Below are 18807 nucleotides of genomic sequence, written 5' to 3' on the forward strand. Positions count from 1 at the left end.
TGTCCTTGAGAAGGTGGCATTGGGACACTGGACATGCTTGGGGACATCAGTTGGGTTGGGGACATGGGGACCTCCTGGAGCAGCTGGCCTTTGTCCTTGAGAAGGTGGCATTGGGACACCTGCAGGGGTTGGGGACATCAGGACCTCCTGGAGCACCTGGCCTTTGTCCTCGAGCAGGTGGCACGGGGACACTGGACATGCTTGGGGACATCAGTTGGGTTGGGGACATGGGGACCTCCTGGAGCAGCTGGCCTTTGTCCTTGAGAAGGTGGCATTGGGACACCTGCAGGGGTTGGGGACATCAGAAGAATTGAGGACATGGTGGTGGTTTGGGGCCATGGAGATGTTTTGGGGTTTGGGGACACTGAGGTGCCACCTCCATCCCTGTGTCCCCGCAGTACCTGGCTGTCCCCAATGAGACCCCTGGGCCACCACGTTTTGGGGACACAGAGATGTTTGGGGACACAGAGATGTTTTGGGGACACAGAGATGTTTTGGGATCACAGAGATGTTTTGGGGACACAGAGATCTTTGGGATCACAGAGATGTTTTGGGGACACGGAGATGTTTTGGGGCCATGGAGATCTTTGGGATCATGGAGATGTTTTGGGATCATGGAGATGTTTTGGGGTTTGGGGCCATCCAGGTGCCACCTCCACCTTGGTGTCCCTGTCCCCGCAGTACCTGGCTGTCCCCAACGAGACCCTGGGCCACCACGTTTTGGGGACACAGAGACGTTTTGGGGCCACAGAGATGTTTTGGGGACACAGAGACGTTTTGGGATCACAGAGATGTTTTGGGGACACAGAGATGTTTTGAGGACACGGAGATGTTTTGGGGCCATGGAGATCTTTGGGATCATGGAGATGTTTTGGGATCATGGAGATGTTTTGGGGTTTGGGGCCATCCAGGTGCCACCTCCACCTTGGTGTCCCTGTCCCCACAGTACCTGGCTGTCCCCAACGAGACCCTGGGCCGTTACGCCTACGGTGACACCGGCGGTGGCCCCGGGCTCCGGCTGTGCCAGCGCTTCTTCCGCAGGGGCGACATCGACCCCGAGAACGACACCTTCGACATCGACCCCAGCGTGGTCACCGGTGCGACACCGGGGTTGGGGTGCAGGGTTTGGGGTGCAGGGGTTGGGGTGCAGGGTTTGGGGTTTGGGGTTTGGGGTGCAGGGTCTGGGGTGCAGGGTTTGGGGTCTGGGGTTTGGGGTGCAGGGTCTGGGGTGCAGGGTTTGGGCTTTGGGGTCTGGGGTTGGGGTGCAGGGTTTGGGGTTTGGGGTGCAGGGTTTGGGGTGCAGGGTTTGGGGTCTGGGGTGCAGGGTTTGGGGTGCAGGGTGCGGGATGTGGGGTGCAGGGGTTGGGGTGCAGGGGTTGGGGTTTGGGGTGCAGGGGTTGGGGTGCAGGGTTTGGAGTTTGGGGTGCAGGGTTTTGGGGTGCAGGGTTTGGGGTCTGGGGTTTGGGGTCTGGGGTTTGGGGTGCAGGGTTTGGGGTGCAGGGTTTGGGGTTTGGGGTGCGGGGTTTGGGGTCTGGGGTTTGGGGTGCAGGGTCTGGGGTGTGGGGTCTGGGATTTGGGGTTTGGGGTGCAGGGTTTGGGGTGCAGGGTTTGGGGTGCGGGGTGCAGGGTTTGGGGTTTGGGGTGCAGGGTTTGGGGTTTGGGGTGCAGGATTTGGGGTTTGGGGTCTGGGGTTGGGGTTTGGGGTGCGGGGTTTGGGGTTTGGGGTTGGATTTGGGATTGGAGTTTGGGGTGCAGGGTTTGGGAGTTGTTTGGGATTTGGGGTTTGGGGTTGGATTTGAGGTTGGGTTTGGGGGTTTGGGGTTGGGGTTGGATTTGGGATTTGAAGTTTGGGGTTTGGGTTTGGGAGTTGTTTAGGATTTGGGGTTTGGGGTTGGATTTAGGATTTGGGGTTTGGGGATTTGAGTTTGGGGTTTGGGGTTTAGGGTTGGATTTGGGGCTGGATTTGGGGGTTGGGTTTAGGATTTGGGGTTTGGGGTTGGATTTGGGATTTGAAGTTTGGGGTTTGGGAGTTATTTAGGATTTGGGGTTTGGGGTTGGATTTAGGGTTTGGGGTTTGGGGTTGGATTTGGGGCTGGATTTGGGGGTTGGGTTTAGGATTTGGGGTTTTGAGTTTGGGGTTTGGGGTTGGATTTGGGATTGGGGTTTGGGGTTTGGGCTTGGGAGTTGTTTGGGATTTGGGAGTTGTTTGGGATTTGGGATTTGGGGCTGGATTTAGGATTTGGGGTTTGGGAGTTTGGGATTGGGGTTGGATTTGGGGTTTTGTGTTTGGGGTTTTGGGTTGGATTTGGGATTTGGGGTTTTGAGTTTGGGGTTTGGGATTTGGGGTTTTGGGGTTTGGGGTTTTGGGTTTGGGGTTTTGAGTTTGGGGTTTGGGATTTGGGGTTTTGGGTTTGGGGTTGGATTTGGGATTTGGGGTTTTGAGTTTGGGGTTGGGGTTTGGGGTTTGGGGTTTTGGGGTTGGGGTTTGGGGTTTGGGGTTTTGGGGTTGGGGTTTGGGGTAAATTCCGGGGGTTTCGGTGCTCCCTGACCCCCATCCCGGCCCCACAGAGTGCCTGGGGGTTCACCCCGGGGACCCCCAACCCCCTGTGCTGGACGGCCCCGGCAGCAACTTCACCCTCCAGTTCCACAGGTGCGCCCAAAAACCCCAAAAAAACCCAAAATTCCCCCAAAATCCCTCCAAATTCCCTCCAAAATTCTCCCAAAATTCTCCCAAAATTCCCCCAAATTCCTCCAAAACCCCAAAATCCCCCCAAAATTCCCCCCAAACCGCCCCAAAATTCCCTCAAAATTCCCTCAAAATTCCCTCAAAATCCCCCCAAAATTCTCCCAAAATTCCCCTGAAATTCCCCCAAATTCCCCCGAAACCCCAAAATCCCCCCAAAATTCCCCCCAAACCCCCCCAAAAATTCCACCAAATCCCCCAAAACCCCCCAAAATCCCTCAAGATCACCCCAAATACCCCAAAACCCTCAAAATTCTCCCAAAACCCCCCTGGAATTATGGGGGGATTTTGGGGGGGATTTTGAGGTGAAATTTTCCCTTTTTTTGTGTTTTTGAGGTGGAATTTTCCCTTTTTTTATTGTGGTTTTTTGAGGTGAAATTTTCCATTTTTGGGGGGGTTTTTGAGGTGGAATTTTCCCTTTTTTGGGGGGTTTTTGAGGTGGAATTTTCCCTTTTTTTTGTCTTTTTGATGTGAAATTTTCCATTTTTTTGTGTTTTTTTGAGGTGGAATTTTCCCCTTTTTTTGTGTTTTTGAGGTGGAATTTTCGCTTTTATTGTGGTTTTTTGAGGTGGAATTTTCCCTTTTTTTATTGTGTTTTTTTGAGTTGGAATTTCCCCTTTTTTATGCTTTTGAGGTGAAATTTTCCATTTTTTTGGGGGTTTCTGAGGTGGAATTTTTCCCTTTTTTTTGTGTTTTTGAGGTGGAATTTTCCCTTTTTTTGGGGGGATTCTTGGGTGGATTTGAGGTGGAATTTTCCCTTTTTTTGTCTTTTTGATGTGAAATTTTCCCTTTTTTTATTGTTTTTTTTTGAGGTGGAATTTTCCCTTTTTTTTGGGTGTGTGTTTTTTGAGGTGGAATTTTTCCCTTTTTTTGTGTTTTTGAGGTGGAATTTTCCCTTTTTTTGGGTTTCTGAGTGGTTTATAATTTTCCATTTTTTGTGTTTTTTTGAGGTGAAATTTTCCATTTTTTTGGGGGTTTCTGAGGTGGAATTTTCCCTTTTTTTGTCTTTTTGATGTGAAATTTTCCCTTTTTTTATTGTTTTTTTTTGAGGTGGAATTTCCCCCTTTTTTTATGCTTTTGAGGTGAAATTTTCCATTTTTTTGGGGGTTTCTGAGGTGGAATTTTTCCCTTTTTTTTGTGTTTTTGAGGTGGAATTTTCCCTTTTTTTGGGGGGGATTCTGAGGTGGATTTGAGGTGAAATTTTCCATTTTTTGTGTTTTTTTGAGGTGAAATTTTCCATTTTTTTGGGGGTTTCTGAGGTGGAATTTTCCCTTTTTTTTGGGTGTGTTTTTGGGGTGAATTTTGGGGTGAATTTTCCCGTTTTTGGGGTGATTTTTGTCCCCCCCCAGGCTGATCAACGTCACCGTGGAGTTCCAGCTCAAGGCCATCAACATCCAAACGCTGCTGAACCACGAGATCCCCGACTGCTACACCTTCGGTGTCACCGTCAGTGTCCCCAAAGTGTCCCCAAGGGTCCCCAAATATCCCAAAGTGTCCCCTTGGTGTCCCCAAATACCCCAAAGTGTCCCCTCAGTGTCCCCAAAGTGTCCCCAAATACCCCAAAGTGTCCCCTCAGTGTCCCCAGAGTGTCCCCAAAGTGTCCCCAAATATCCCAAAGTGTCCCCTCAGTGTCCCCAAAGTGTCCCCAAATATCTTAAAATGTCCCTGAATACCCCAAAGTGTCCCCAAGTGTCCCCAGATACCCCAAAGTGTCCCCTCAGTGTCCCCAAAGTGTCCCCAAAGTGTCCCCAAATACCCCAAAGTGTCCCCTCAGTGCCCCCAAAGTGTCCCCTCAGTGTCCCCAAATACCCCAAAGTGTCCCCAAATATCCCAAAGTGTCCCCAGATACCCCAAAGTGTCCCCAAGTGTCCCCAAAGTGTCCCCAAGGGTCCCCAAATATCCCAAAGTGTCCCCTTGGTGTCCCCAAATACCCCAAAGTGTCCCCTCAGTGTCCCCAAAGTGTCCCCAAATATCCCAAAGTGTCCCCAAAGTGTCCCCAAAGTGTCCCCAAATATCTTAAAATGTCCCTGAATACCCAAAGTGTCCCCAAGTGTCCCCAGATACCCCAAAGTGTCCCCTCAGTGTCCCAAGTGTCCCCAAAGTGTCCCCAGATACCCCAAAGTGTCCCCTCAGTGCCCCCAAAGTGTCCCCTCAGTGTCCCCAAATTCCCAAAGTGTCCCCAAATACCCCAAAGTGTCCCCAAGTGTCCCCAAAGTGTCCCCAAGGGTCCCCAAATATCCCAAAGTGTCCCCTTGGTGTCCCCAAATACCCCAAAGTGTCCCCTCAGTGTCCCCAAAGTGTCCCCAAATATCCCAAAGTGTCCCCTCAGTGTCCCCAAAGTGTCCCCAAATATCTTAAAATGTCCCTGAATACCCCAAAGTGTCCCCAAGTGTCCCCAGATACCCCAAAGTGTCCCCTCAGTGTCCCCAAAGTGTCCCCAAAGTGTCCCCAGATACCCCAAAGTGTCCCCTCAGTGCCCCCAAAGTGTCCCCTCAGTGTCCCCAAATATCCCAAAGTGTCCCCAAATACCCCAAAGTGTCCCCAAGTGTCCCCAAAGTGTCCCCAAGGGTCCCCAAATATCCCAAAGTGTCCCCTCAGTGTCCCCAGATACCCCAAAGTGTCCCCTCAATGTCCCCAAAGTGTCCCCAAAGTGTCCCCAAATATCCCAAAGTGTCCCCAAAGTGTCCCCAGATACCCCAAAGTGTCCCCAAGTGTCCCCTCAGTGTCCCCAAGTGTCCCCAAATATCCCAAAGTGTCCCCTGAGTGTCCTTTGGGTGTCCCCTAAATGTCCCCTCAGTGTCCCCTAAATGTCCCCAAGTGTCCCCTCAGTGTCCCCAAAGTGTCCCCAAGTGTCCCCTTGGTGTCCCCTCAGTGTCCCCAAAGTGTCCCCAAGTGTCCTCAAGTGTCCCCAGATACCCCAGAGGGTCCCCAAGTGTCCCCTCAGTGTCCCCAAATACCCCAAAGTGTCCCCAATTGTCCCTTCAGTGTCCCCAGTTGTCCCCTGAGTGTCCCCAAATACCCCAAAGTGGCAGTGACGGTGACACAGTGACAGTGCCACAGTGACGGTGCCACAGTGACGGTGACACAGTGACGGTGACGGTGCCACCGCGTGTCCCCAGGTCACCTTCGACAACAGCGCCCACAGCGGGCGAGTGCGGATCCGCCTGGGCACCCACGCGGCCATCAGGGAGTGCCACCACCCCGCCATGCCAGGAGGAGGTGACACTGGGGACAATGGGTGACAATGGGGACAATGGGGACAATGGGGACAATGGGACAATGGTGACAATGGGAGTGCCACCACCCCGCCATGCCCGGAGGAGGTGACACTGGGGACAATGGGGACAATGGGGACAATGGGGACACTGGGGACAATGGGGGTCAATGGGAGTGCCACCACCCCGCCATGCCAGGAGGAGGTGACACTGGGGACAATGGGGACAATGGGGACAATGGGAGTGGCACCACCCCGCCATGCCAGAGGAGGTGACACTGGGACAATGGGACAATGGGGTCAATGGAGTGCCACCACCCCGCCATGCCAGGAGGAGGTGACACTGGGGACAATGGGGACAGTGGGTGACAATGGGGGTCAATGGGAGTGCCACCACCCCGCCATGCCAGGAGGAGGTGACACTGGGGACAATGGGTGACAATGGGGACAATGGGAGTGCCACCACCCCGCCATGCCAGGAGGAGGTGACACTGGGGACAATGGGGACAATGGGGGTCAATGGGAGTGCCACCACCCCGCCATGCCCGGCCGAGGTGACAATGGGGACAATGGGTGACAATGGGTGACAATGGGGACAATGGGGACAATGGGTGACAATGGGAGTGCCACCACCCCGCCATGCCAGGAGGAGGTGACACTGGTGACAATGGGGACAATGGGGACAATGGGGACAATGGGGGTCAATGGGAGTGCCACCACCCCGCCATGCCAGGAGGAGGTGACACTGGGGACAATGGGGACAATGGGGACAATGGGGACAATGGGGGTCAATGGGAGTGCCACCACCCCGCCATGCCCGGAGGAGGTGACAATGGGGACAATGGGGACACTGGGGACAATGGGGACAATGGGGACAATGGGAGTGGCACCACCCCGCCATGCCCGGAGGAGGTGACACTGGGGACAATGGGGACAATGGGGACAATGGGGACACTGAGGGTCAATGGGAGTGCCACCACCCCGCCAGGCAGGAGGAGGTGACAATGGGGACAATGGGTGACACTGGGTGACAATGGGGGTCAATGGGAGTGCCACCGCCCCGCCATGCCAGGCCGAGGTGACAGTGGGGACAGTGGGGACAATGGGTGACAATGGGGACAATGGGGGACAATGGGAGTGCCACCACCCCGCCATGCCCGGAGGAGGTGACACTGGGGACAGTGGGGACAATGGGTGACAATGGGGGTGACAATGGGAGTGCCACCACCCCACCATGCCCACAGGAGGTGACAGTGGGGACAGTGGGTGACACTGGGTGACACGGGGCTGTGGGGGTGTCCCACAGGTGACATTGGTGACAATGCGGTGTCCCACAGGTGACAATGGGGTCCCACGGGTGACACTGGTGTCCCCCAGGTGCCACGTGGCGCCGCCTGGCGTTCGACACTGCGGTGTCCCATAGGTGACAGTGACAGTTTTGGTGTCCCACGGGTGACAATGGGGTCCCACAGGTGACACTGGTGTCCCCCAGGTGCCACGTGGCGCCGCCTGGCGTTCGACAATGGGGTGTCACAGATGACAATGGGGTGTCCCACAGGTGACAATGGGGTGTCCCAGGTGACAATGGGGCATCCCCCAGGTGACAGTGACACTCTGGTGTCCCCAGGTGCCACGTGGCGCCGTGACAATGGGGTGTCCCACAGGTGACAGTGGGGTCCCCCAGGTGACAGTGACAATGACAATGACACTGGTGTCCCCAGGTGCCACGTGGAGCCGCCTGGCGTTCGACACTGCGGTGTCCCATAGGTGACAGTGACAGTTTTGGTGTCCCAGGTGACAATGGGGTCCCACAGGTGACACTGGTGTCCCCCAGGTGCCACGTGGCGCCGCCTGGCGTTCGACACAGGGGTGTCCCACAGGTGACAATGGGGTGTCCCAGGTGACAATGGGGTGTCTCACAGGTGACAGTGACAATGACAATGACACTGGTGTCCCCCAGGTGCCACGTGGCGCCGCCTGGCGTTCGACAGTGGGGTGTCACAGGTGACAATGGGGTGTCCCACAGGTGACAGTGGGGTCCCACAGGTGACAATGGGGTGTCTCACAGGTGACAGTGACAATGACAATGACAATGACACTGGTGTCCCCAGGTGCCACGTGGCGCCGCCTGGCGTTCGACACTGGGGTGTCCCACAGGTGACAATGGGGTGTCCCACAGGTGACAATGGGTGTCCCACAGGTGACAGTGACAATGACAATGACACTGGTGTCCCCCAGGTGCCACGTGGCGCCGCCTGGCGTTCGACACTGGGGTGTCCCACAGGTGACAATGGGGTGTCCCACAGGTGACAGTGGGGTCCCACAGGTGACAATGGGGTGTCCCACAGGTGACAGTGTCACTCTGGTGTCCCCAGGTGCCACGTGGCGCCGCCTGGCGTTCGACACTGGGGTGTCACAGATGACAGGTGACAATGGGGTGTCCCCCAGGTGACAATGGGGTGTCCCACAGGTGACAGTGGGGTCCCACAGGTGACAGTGACAATGACAATGACACTGGTGTCCCCAGGTGCCACGTGGCGCCGCCTGGCGTTCGACACTGGGGTGTCACAGATGACAGGTGACAATGGGGTGTCCCCCAGGTGACAATGGGGTGTCCCACAGGTGACAGTGGGGTCCCACAGGTGACAATGACAATGACACTGGTGTCCCCAGGTGCCACGTGGCGCCGCCTGGCGTTCGACGTGCTGGTGGTGGCCGTGTGCTCGCTGTCCCTGGTGCTCTGCGCCCGCTCCATCGCCCGCGGGCTCCTCCTGCAGAGGGTGCGTCAGTTTGGGGGGATTTGGGCAACTTTGGGGGGATTTGGGGGAATTTTGGGGTTTGGGGGTGGATTTGGGGGATTTTTGGGGGAATTTGGGGTTTGGGATTGATGGGAGTTTTGGGGGGGTTTTGGGGTTTTGTTGCCGTGTCCCTGTGAGGTGACAGTGACAATGACAATGACAACGACAGTGACAATGATAGTGACAATGACAGTGACAATGACAGTGACGATGACAATGACAGTGACAGTGACAATGACAGTGACAGACATGACAGTCGTGAATGACAATGACTACATGAAGTGACATAGTGACAATGACAGTGACAGTGACAGTGACAATGACAGTGACAGTGACAATGCCCCACAGGAGTTCAGACAGTTCCTGTAAGGTGACAGTGACAGTGACAGTGACAATGACAATGACAATGACAGTGACAATGACAGTGACAATGACAATGACTGTGACAGTGACAGTGACAATGACAATGTCCTACAGGAGTTCAGCCGGTTCCTGCGCTGTCACAGCGGTGTCACCGTGTCCCTGTGACAATGACAATGACAATGACAATGTCCCGCAGGAGTTCAGCCGGTTCCTGTAAGGTGACAGTGACAATGACAGTGACAGTGACAATAACAATGACAGTGACAATGACAATGACAATGACAGTGTCCAACAGGAGTTCAGCCGGTTCCTGCGCTGTCACCGCGGTGTCACCGTGTCCCTGTAAGGTGACAGTGACAGTGACAATGACAATGACAGTGACAATGACAGTGACAGTGACAATGTCCCACAGGAGTTCAGCCGGTTCCTGCGCTGTCACCGCGGTGTCACCGTGTCCCTCTCAGACCGCCTCGAGTTCCTCAATGGCTGGTACCTGCTGCTCGTCACCAGCGACGTCCTCACCGTGCTGGGCACCGTGCTCAAGATCGGCATCGAGGCCAAGGTGACACTGGGGACAGTGGGGACAGTGGGGACACTGGGGACAGTGGGGACAATGGGGACACTGGGGACACTGGGGACAGTGGGGACATTGGGGACACTGGGGACACTGGGGACATTGGGGACACTGGGGACACTGGGGACATGGGGACAGTGGGGACAATGGGGACACTGGGGACAGTGGGGACAATGGGGACAATGGGGAAAATGGGGACAGTGGGGACACTGGGGACAATGGGGACAGTGGGGACAATGGGGACACAGCTCAAGATCGACATCGAGGCCAAGGTGACACTGGGGACACTGGGGACAATGGGGACAGTGGGGACAGTGGGGACACTGGGGACAATGGGGACAGTGGGGACAATGGGGAAAATGGGGACACTGGGGACACTGGGGACAATGGGGACAGTGGGGACAGTGGGGACATTGGGGACACTGGGGACACTGGGGACAGTGGGGACACTGGGGACAATGGGGACAATGGGGACAGTGTGGACACTGCCACACCTGGGGACAATGGGGACAATGGAGACACTGCCATCCCCTGGGGACACTGTCACCCCCTGGGGACAATGGGGACACTGCTCAAGATCGACATCGAGGCCAAGGTCACACCTGTGGACACTGCCACTCCCTTGGGGACATTGCCACCCCCCTGGGGACACTGCCACCCCTTGGGGACGCTGCCACCCCCCTGGGGACGATGTCACCCTGGGGCCAGTGGCCGCAGTGTCCCCGTGTCCCCACAGAACTTCTCGGGCTACGACGTGTGCAGCATCCTGCTGGGGACATCGACGCTGCTCGTGTGGGTCGGCGTCATCCGGTACCTGACCTTCTTCCAGAAGTACAACGTGAGTGTCACCCGTGTGTCACTGTGTGTCACCTGTGTCACCTGTGTCACCTGTGTCACCTGTGTGTCACTGTGTGTGTCACCTGGGTCACCTGTGTCACCTGTGTGTCACTGTGTGTCACTGTGTGTGTCACCTGTGTCAGCTGGGTCACCTGGGTCACCTGTGTCACCTGTGTGTCACTGTGTGTCACTGTGTGTGTCATCTGGGTCACCTGTGTCACCTGTGTCACCTGTGTGTCATTGTGTGTGTCACTGTGTGTCACCTGTGTGTGTCACTGTGTGTCGCTGTGTGTGTCACCTGTGTGTGTCACTGTGTGTCACCTGTGTCACCTGTGTCACCTGTGTGTGTCACCTGTGTGTCACTGTGTGTCACCTGTGTCACCTGTGTCACCTGTGTGTCATTGTGTGTCACTGTGTGTGTCACCTGTGTGTGTCACCTGTGCCACCTGTGACACCTGGGGACAGTGACAGGGACAGGGGACAGGGGACAGGGACACAAACAGGGACATCACGGGGTCGGCGTCATCCGGTACCTGACCTTCTTCCAGAAGTACAACGTGAGTGTCACCCGTGTGTCACTGTGTGTCACTTGTGTGTGTCACCTGTGTGTCACCTGTGTCACCTGTATCACCTGTGTGTCACTGTGTGTCACTGTGTGTCACCTGTGTGTGTCACTGTGTGTCACTGTGTGTGTCACCTGTGTCACCTGTGTCACCTGTGTGTCATTGTGTGTGTCACTGTGTGTCACCTGTGTCACCTGTGTGTGTCACCTGTGTGTGTCACCTGTGTGTCGCTGTGTGTAACCTGTGTGTGTCACCTGTGTGTCACCTGTGTCACCTGGGTCACCTGTGTCACCTGTGTGTCACTGTGTGTCACCTGTGTGTGTCACCTGTGTGTCACCCGTGTGACCTCAGTGTCACCTGTGTCACCTGGGGATGGCGCCATTACCTGGGGACAGCGCCGGGGTTAAATCCCATTTTTCTGCCCCAAATCCTCCCTGTCACGCTCGGCTTGGGGACAATTCCTGGATTTCCCACCCCGCACATGGAAATCTCCCCTTTGTCCCGTTTTTCCCGATTTTGCCATTTTTCGCCCCAGATCCTGATCGTGACCCTGCACGTGGTGTCCCCGACGTGATGCTCTCCCCACACTTGGATAATCCCATTTCCCAGTCCCAAATCCCAATTTTCCCACCCCAAATCCCCATTTTCCCACCCCAAACCCCCATTTTCCCACTCTGCTCATTGATAATTTTAATTTTTCCCATTTTCCCCGTTTTTCGCCCCAGATCCTGATCGTGACCCTGCACATGGTGCCCCTGACATGATGCTCTCCCCACACTTGGATAATCCCATTTTCTGTCCCAAATCCCAATTTTCCCACCCCAAATCCCCATTTTCCCACCCCAAACCCCCATTTTCCCACTCTGCTCATTGATAATTTTAATTTTTCCCATTTTCCCCGTTTTTCGCCCCAGATCCTGATCGTGACCCTGCACATGGTGCCCCTGACATGATGCTCTCCCCACACTTGGATAATCCCATTTTCTGTCCCAAATCCCAATTTTCCCACCCCAAATCCCCATTTTCCCACCCCAAACCCCCATTTTCCAACCCCACCATTGGACAATTCCTGTTTTTCCCGATTTTACCATTTTTCGCCCCAGATCCTGATCGTGACGCTGCGCGTGGCGCTGCCCAACGTGATGCTCTCCCCACACTTGGATAATCCCATTTCCCAGTCCCAAATCCCAATTTTCCCACCCCAAATCCCCATTTTCCTGCCCCAAACCCCCGTTTTTCCTCCTCCTGCTCATTGATAATTTTCGTTTTTCCCGTTTTCCCCGTTTTTCGCCCCAGATCCTGATCGTGACGCTGCGCGTGGCGCTGCCCAACGTGATGCTCTCCCCACACTTGGATAATCCCATTTTCTGTCCCAAATCCCAATTTTCCCACCCCAAATCCCCATTTTCCCGCCCCAAACCCCCATTTTCCAACCCCACCATTGGACAATTCCTGTTTTTCCCGATTTTACCATTTTTCGCCCCAGATCCTGATCGTGACGCTGCGCGTGGCGCTGCCCAACGTGATGCTCTCCCCACACTTGGATAATCCCATTTCCCAGTCCCAAATCCCAATTTTCCCACCCCAAATCCCCATTTTCCCGCCCCAAACCCCCGTTTTTGCTCCTCCTGCTCATTGATAATTTTCGTTTTTCCCGTTTTCCCCGTTTTTCGCCCCAGATCCTGATCGTGACGCTGCGCGTGGCGCTGCCCAACGTGATGCGCTTCTGCTGCTGCGTGGCCGTGATTTATTTGGGATATTGCTTCTGCGGGTGGATCGTGCTGGGCCCGCACCACGTCAAGGTGTCCCCAGATTTCGGGGTTTGGGGTCGGGGGATTCCCAAATTTCGGGGTTTGGGAGTTTGGGATTCCCAAATTTTGGGTTTGGGAGTTGGGTTCCTTTTCAGATTTTGGGTTTGAAAGATTCCCAAAGTTTGGGGTTGGAAGATTCCCACATTTTGGGTTTGGGGTTGGGGGATTTCCAGATCTTGAGGTTTGGGGTTGGGGGATTCCCAAATTTTGGGGTTTGGGATTCCAAAATTTCACTTTCGGGTGTTGGGATATTCTCAAATCCTGGTTTTGGGGTTGGGTTCCTTCCAAAATTTCGGGTTTGGGGTTGGGTTCCTTCCCAAATTTTGGGTTTGGGAGTTTGGGATTCCCAAGTTTTGGGTTTGGGGTTTCCAAATTTTGGGTTTGGGACTGGGGGGATTCCCCAATTTTGGGGTTTGGTGTCAGGGGATTCCCAAATTCCCAAATTTTGGGGTTTGGGGTTGGGGGATTCCCAAAGTTTGGGTTTGCGGTTGGGTTCCTTCCCAAATCCATGGATGAAATGCGGGTGACACACAGGTGACACAGGTGACAGGTGACACAGGTGACACACAGTGACACACAATGACACACAGGTGACACACAGGTGACACACAGGTGACACAGGTGACAGGTGACACAGGTGACACACAGGTGACATTGGTGACACACAGGTGACACATAGGTGACATGCAGGTGACACAGATGACACACAGGTGACACACAGGTGACACAGGTGACACACAGGTGACAGGTGACACACAGGTGTGACACAGGTGTGACACAGGTGACAGGTGACACAGGTGACACACAGGTGACACAGGTGACTCAGGTGACACAGGTGACACACAGGTGACACACAGGTGACACACAGGTGACACAGGTGTGTCCGTCCCCAGTCCCGCTCGCTGTCCATGGTGTCCGAGTGTCTCTTCTCATTGGTCAACGGCGATGACAGGGGTGACACAGGGGTGACACACAGGTGTGACACAGGTGACACAGGTGACACAGGGGTGACACAGGGGTGACACAGGTGTGACAAGTGACACACAGGTGACACAGGTGACACACAGGTGACACACAGGTGACACACAAGTGACACACAGGTGTGTCCGTCCCCAGTTCCGCTCGCTGTCCATGGTGTCCGAGTGTCTCTTCTCATTGGTCAATGGCGATGACAGGGGTGACACGGTGATGACATACAGGTTACAGGTGACACACAGGTGACACAGGGGTGACAAGTGACACACAGGTGACACAGGTGACACACAGGTGACACACAGGTGACACACAAGTGACACACAGGTGTGTCCGTCCCCAGTTCCGCTCGCTGTCCATGGTGTCCGAGTGTCTCTTCTCATTGGTCAACGGCGATGACATGTTCGCCACCTTCGCGGCGCTGCGCCCCAGCGGGGCCCTGGTGTGGCTCTTCAGCCAGGTGTACCTGTACAGCTTCAGCGCGCTCTTCATCTACATGGTGCTCAGCCTCTTCATCGCCCTCATCACCGGCTCCTACGACACCATCAAGGTGAGACTCACCTGGGTGTGACGTCACCTGGGTGTGTTATCTGTGTGAGTTATCTGACCTGGGTGTGTTATCTGTGTGAGTTATCTCTGTGAGTTATCTGTTATCTGTTATCTGTGTGTTGTCTCACCTGTGTGTGTTACCTGTGTGTGTTATCTGTGTGTTATCTGTTATCTGTGTGTGTTACCTGTGTGTGTTATCTCTGTGTTATCTGTGTGTGTGACCTGGTCACTGGCTCCTACAACACCATCAAGGTGAGACTCACCTGGGTGTGACGTCACCAGGGTGTGACATCACCTGAGTGTGGTATCTGTGTGTGTTATCTCACCTGGGTGTTTTATCTGTGTGTGTTATCATCTCACCTGGGTGTGTTATCTGTTATCTGTGTGTGTTATCTCACCTGGGTGTGTTATCTGTTATCTGTGTGTGTTATCTGTGTGTGTGACCTGGTCACCGGTTCCTACGACACCATCAAGGTGAGACTCACCTGGGTGTGACGTCACCTGGGTGTGACATCACCTGGGTGTGTTATCTGTGTGAGTTATCTGACCTGGGTGTGTTATCTGTGTGAGTTATCTGTGTGAGTTATCTCACCTGGGTGTGTTATCTGTGTGTGACATCATCTGGGTGTGCTATCTGTGTGTGTTATCTCACCTGGGTGTGTTATCATCTCACCTGGGTGTGTGACCTGGTCACCGGCTCCTACGACACCATCAAGGTGAGACTCACCTGGGTGTGACGTCACCTGGGTGTGACATCACCTGGGTGTGACATTATCTGGATGTGTTATGTGTGTGTGTGACCTCATCACCGGCTCCTATGACACCATCAAGGTGAGCAGGACAGGTGGGAGCTCACCTGGGTGTGACGTCACTTGTGTGCATTATCTCACCTGTGTGCGTTATCTCACCTGTGTGCGTTATCTCACCTGGGTGTGACATCACCTGTGTGACATCACCTGGATGTTATCTCTCCTGTCCCCATGTCCCCTCTGTGTCCCCTCACCTGTCCCCAGAACCAATCAGAAGGTGCCACCCCAGTGTCCCTCACCTGTCCCCATGTCCCCTGTCCCTCACCTGTCACCTGTCCCCATGTCACCTGTCCCCATGTCCCCTCACCTGTCCCTCACCTGTCCCCATGTCACCTGTCTGGTGTCACCGTCCCTCACATGTCCCCTGTCCCCAGAACCAGTCCGAGGGCGCCGCCCCGGTGTCCCAGCTCCTGTCCCCATGTCACCTGTCCCTGACCTGTCTGGTGTCACCTGTCCCCATGTTTGATGTCCCCTGTCCCCATGTCACCTGTGTGTCCCCAGAACCAGTCCGAGGGCGCCGCCCCGGTGTCGGAGCTCCTGTCCCCATGTCACCTGTCTGGTGTCACCTGTCCCCATGTCCCCATGTCACCTGTCCCTCACCTGTCACCTGTCCCCATGTCCCCTCACCTGTCCCCATGTCACCTGTCCCCATGTCACCTGTCCCATGTCACCTGTGTGTCCCCAGAACCAGTCCGAGGGCGCCGCCCCGGTGTCGGAGCTCCTGTCCCCATGTCACCTGTCCCCATGTCCCCTCACCTGTCCCCATGTCACCTGTCCCTCACCTGTCACCTGTCCCCATGTCACCTGTCCCCATCTCCCCTGTCCCCATGTCACCTGTCCCTCACCTGTCACCTGTCCCATGTCACCTGTTTGATGTCCCCTGTCCCCAGAACCAGTCCGAGGGCGCCGCCCCGGTGTCGGAGCTCCTGTCCCCATGTCACCTGTCCCCATGTCACCTCACCTGTCACCTGTCCCCATGTCACCTGTCCCTCACCTGTCCCCATGTCACCTGTCCCATGTCACCTGTGTGTCCCCAGAACCAGTCCGAGGGCGCCGCCCCGGTGTCGGAGCTCCTGTCCCCATGTCACCTGTCCCCATGTCACCTGTCCCCATGTCACCTGTCCCCATGTCCCCTCACCTGTCACCTGTGTGTCCCCAGAACCAGTCCGAGGGCGCCGCCCCGGTGTCGGAGCTCCAGGCCTTCATCGCTCAGTGCCAGGACAGCCCCGGTTCCGGAAAGTTCCGCCGGGGCGGCTCCGGCTCCGCCCCCTGCCCCGCCCTCTGCTGCTGCTGCCCCCGGTCCGCACCCCAAATTTGGGCACGTTTTGGGGACATTTTGGGGGCGTTTGGGGACATTTCAGGGGGGGTCTTGTGGGATTTGGGGACATTTTGAGGGGTTTTGGGATATTTATTGAGGGGGAGTTGGAGATTTTGGGATATTTTAGGGGATTTGGTGGGGGGTTTGGGACATTTCGGGGGAGGTTGGGAGATTTTGGGACTTTTGGGGGGATTTTGGGGACTTTCGGGGGGATTTGGGGAGATTTCACGGAGTTTTGGGACACTGGGGGGATTTTGGGAGGTTTCAGAGGATTTGGGGACCTTTTGGCGGATTTTGGGGGGTTTTGGGATGTTTTGGGGGATTTTTGGGGCTTTTGGGACATTTCAGGGAGTTTTGGGACATTTTGGGGCATTTAGAGACATTTCGGGGGATTTGGGGATATTTTTAGGCATTTTGGGGGGATTTTGGGAGATTTCGGGGAGTTTTGGGACACTTTGGGGGTTTTGTGGCATTTTGGGACATTTTTAGGGGTTTTGGGGGGCTTGGGGTCACCTGGGGGGGGGAAATCCCAAATTATCCCAAAATCTGCCCCAAAATGACTCCAAAATCCAGCCCTAAATGACCCTAAAATTATCCCAAAATTACCCCAAAAAACAGCCCCTAATAACGCCAAAGTGACTCCAAAACCCAGCTCCAAATGTCCCAAAATTACCCCAAAATTTGGCCCCAAAGTGACCCCAAAATTATCCCAAAACCCAGCCCCAAATGTCCCAAAGTGACCCCAAAATCCAGCCCCAAAATGACCTCGAATGACCCCAAAATGACCCAAAATTTGGCTCCTAAATGACCCCAAAATGACCCTAAAATCCAGCCCCTAAATGACCCCAAAATTATCCCAAAATCCAGCCCCAAAATGACCTCAAATGACCGCAAAACCCAGCCCCCAAATGACCCAAAATTTCCCTAAAATTTGGCCCCAAATTTACCCCAAAATAGCCCCAAAATTACTCCAAAATGACCCCAAATCACCCCAAAATCCAGCCCCTCCCCGGGTTTTGGGGTCCCCCCTCCCCTCCCGGGGTTTTTGGGATCTGGGCGGATTTTCCTGCCCCCCAAAATCCCCAAAAATCCCAAAAACCCCCTAAAAACCCCCAAATTTGTGTTCCCACAGGGCCCCCGTGCAGGACAACGCTCTCCTGGTGAACTGAGGGGGACACCCCAAAAACCTCCAGATTTTTATTTAATTTATTTTATTGTATTTTATTTTATCTTCTGCTTTTACCTGCCCGGGACCCCAAATTTGGGACCCCCAGGATGGATTTGGAGTCCCCAAGTCGATTTTTGGGGACATTTTTGGGGACTCCCAGATCATTTTTTTGGGACACTTCCATTTTTTTTGGGGGGGGACATTTTGGGACACCCCCAAATCTGTTTTTTGGGACCCCCTGTTCAGTTTTTGGGGTGAGTTTGGAAACTTGGCACCCCCAAATCCGTTTTTGGGGATGCTCCAGGACCTTGTCCCCGTCCTTGGGGTCACTGGGACCCCAAATTTTCCCTTTTCACCCCAAAACAGAGCCGTGGCCACCCCAAGGGGACAATAAAGGACACTTGGGACACGAGGGCTCTGTGGTGGCAATGGGGACACTGGGGTGGCCTTGGGGACCCCCCCATCTCTACAGTGGTACAGCCCTGTGAGAATGTTCCCCCCCCCCCTTCCCAGTGGTACAGTCCATCCACTTTGGTGTTGCCCCCCGCGCTGCCTTTGAGTGGTACGCCCCACACAACCCCCCGCGCTCACAGTGGTACCTCTCGGCTCCCCCCCATCTCCACTCAATGGTATCTCCCACTTCAATCAGTGGTTCCGCCCGCCTCCCCCCATCTCCCCTCAGTGGTACCTCCCATTCCCCCTCAGTGGTACCTCCCATTCCCCCTCAGTGGTATCTCCCGCCTCCCCCCATTTCCCCTCAGTGGTACCTCCCACCCGCCTTAGTGGTATTTCCCGCCTCCCCCCATCTTCCCTCAGTGGTACCTCCCACTCCCCCCTCACCGCTCCGTTCACCCCCCCTCCGCCGCTCCCGGTACCGCCCCGACCCCTCCGGTCCCTCCTCGGTCTCCCCCGATCCCCTCCCGGTCCCCCCGGCCCGGCAGACGCCGCCTGGCCCCGCTCTGTCCCCCCCCGCGGCGGCAGCATGGTGCGCGCCGGCTCCCCCCGCGCGGTGGTCGGCGCCGCCCCGCTCCCGCCGCTCGTTTCCGCGCGAAGCCGCTCCCGGTCCCGCCGAGCCGGGCCCCGAGCGC

At 55.3% G+C, this 18807-nt stretch overlaps 1 protein-coding gene across 3 annotated transcripts in view; it reads left to right on the forward strand.

The window, feature by feature from the left end:
• Positions 1-18131, forward strand: part of MCOLN1 (mucolipin TRP cation channel 1) — a 20693-nt gene extending 2562 nt beyond the window's left edge. The window contains exons 4-14 of one of the 3 annotated variants that reach the window (XM_064701047.1): positions 947-1097; positions 2569-2650; positions 4093-4189; positions 5863-5962; positions 8631-8737; positions 9531-9680; positions 10429-10530; positions 12772-12894; positions 14219-14425; positions 16393-16532; positions 17684-18131. In XM_064701047.1, the coding sequence (XP_064557117.1) occupies positions 947-1097; positions 2569-2650; positions 4093-4189; positions 5863-5962; positions 8631-8737; positions 9531-9680; positions 10429-10530; positions 12772-12894; positions 14219-14425; positions 16393-16532; positions 17684-17720 (1296 nt within the window). In that variant the 3' untranslated portion in view covers positions 17721-18131. The other 2 variants (XM_064701049.1, XM_064701048.1) reach the window with 2 other exon arrangements.
• The last annotated feature ends 676 nt before the right edge of the window (positions 18132-18807 follow it).

Source organism: Zonotrichia leucophrys, unplaced genomic scaffold, assembly GCF_028769735.1.
Source record: "Zonotrichia leucophrys gambelii isolate GWCS_2022_RI unplaced genomic scaffold, RI_Zleu_2.0 Scaffold_310_62237, whole genome shotgun sequence".
Classification (NCBI taxonomy): domain Eukaryota; kingdom Metazoa; phylum Chordata; class Aves; order Passeriformes; family Passerellidae; genus Zonotrichia; species Zonotrichia leucophrys.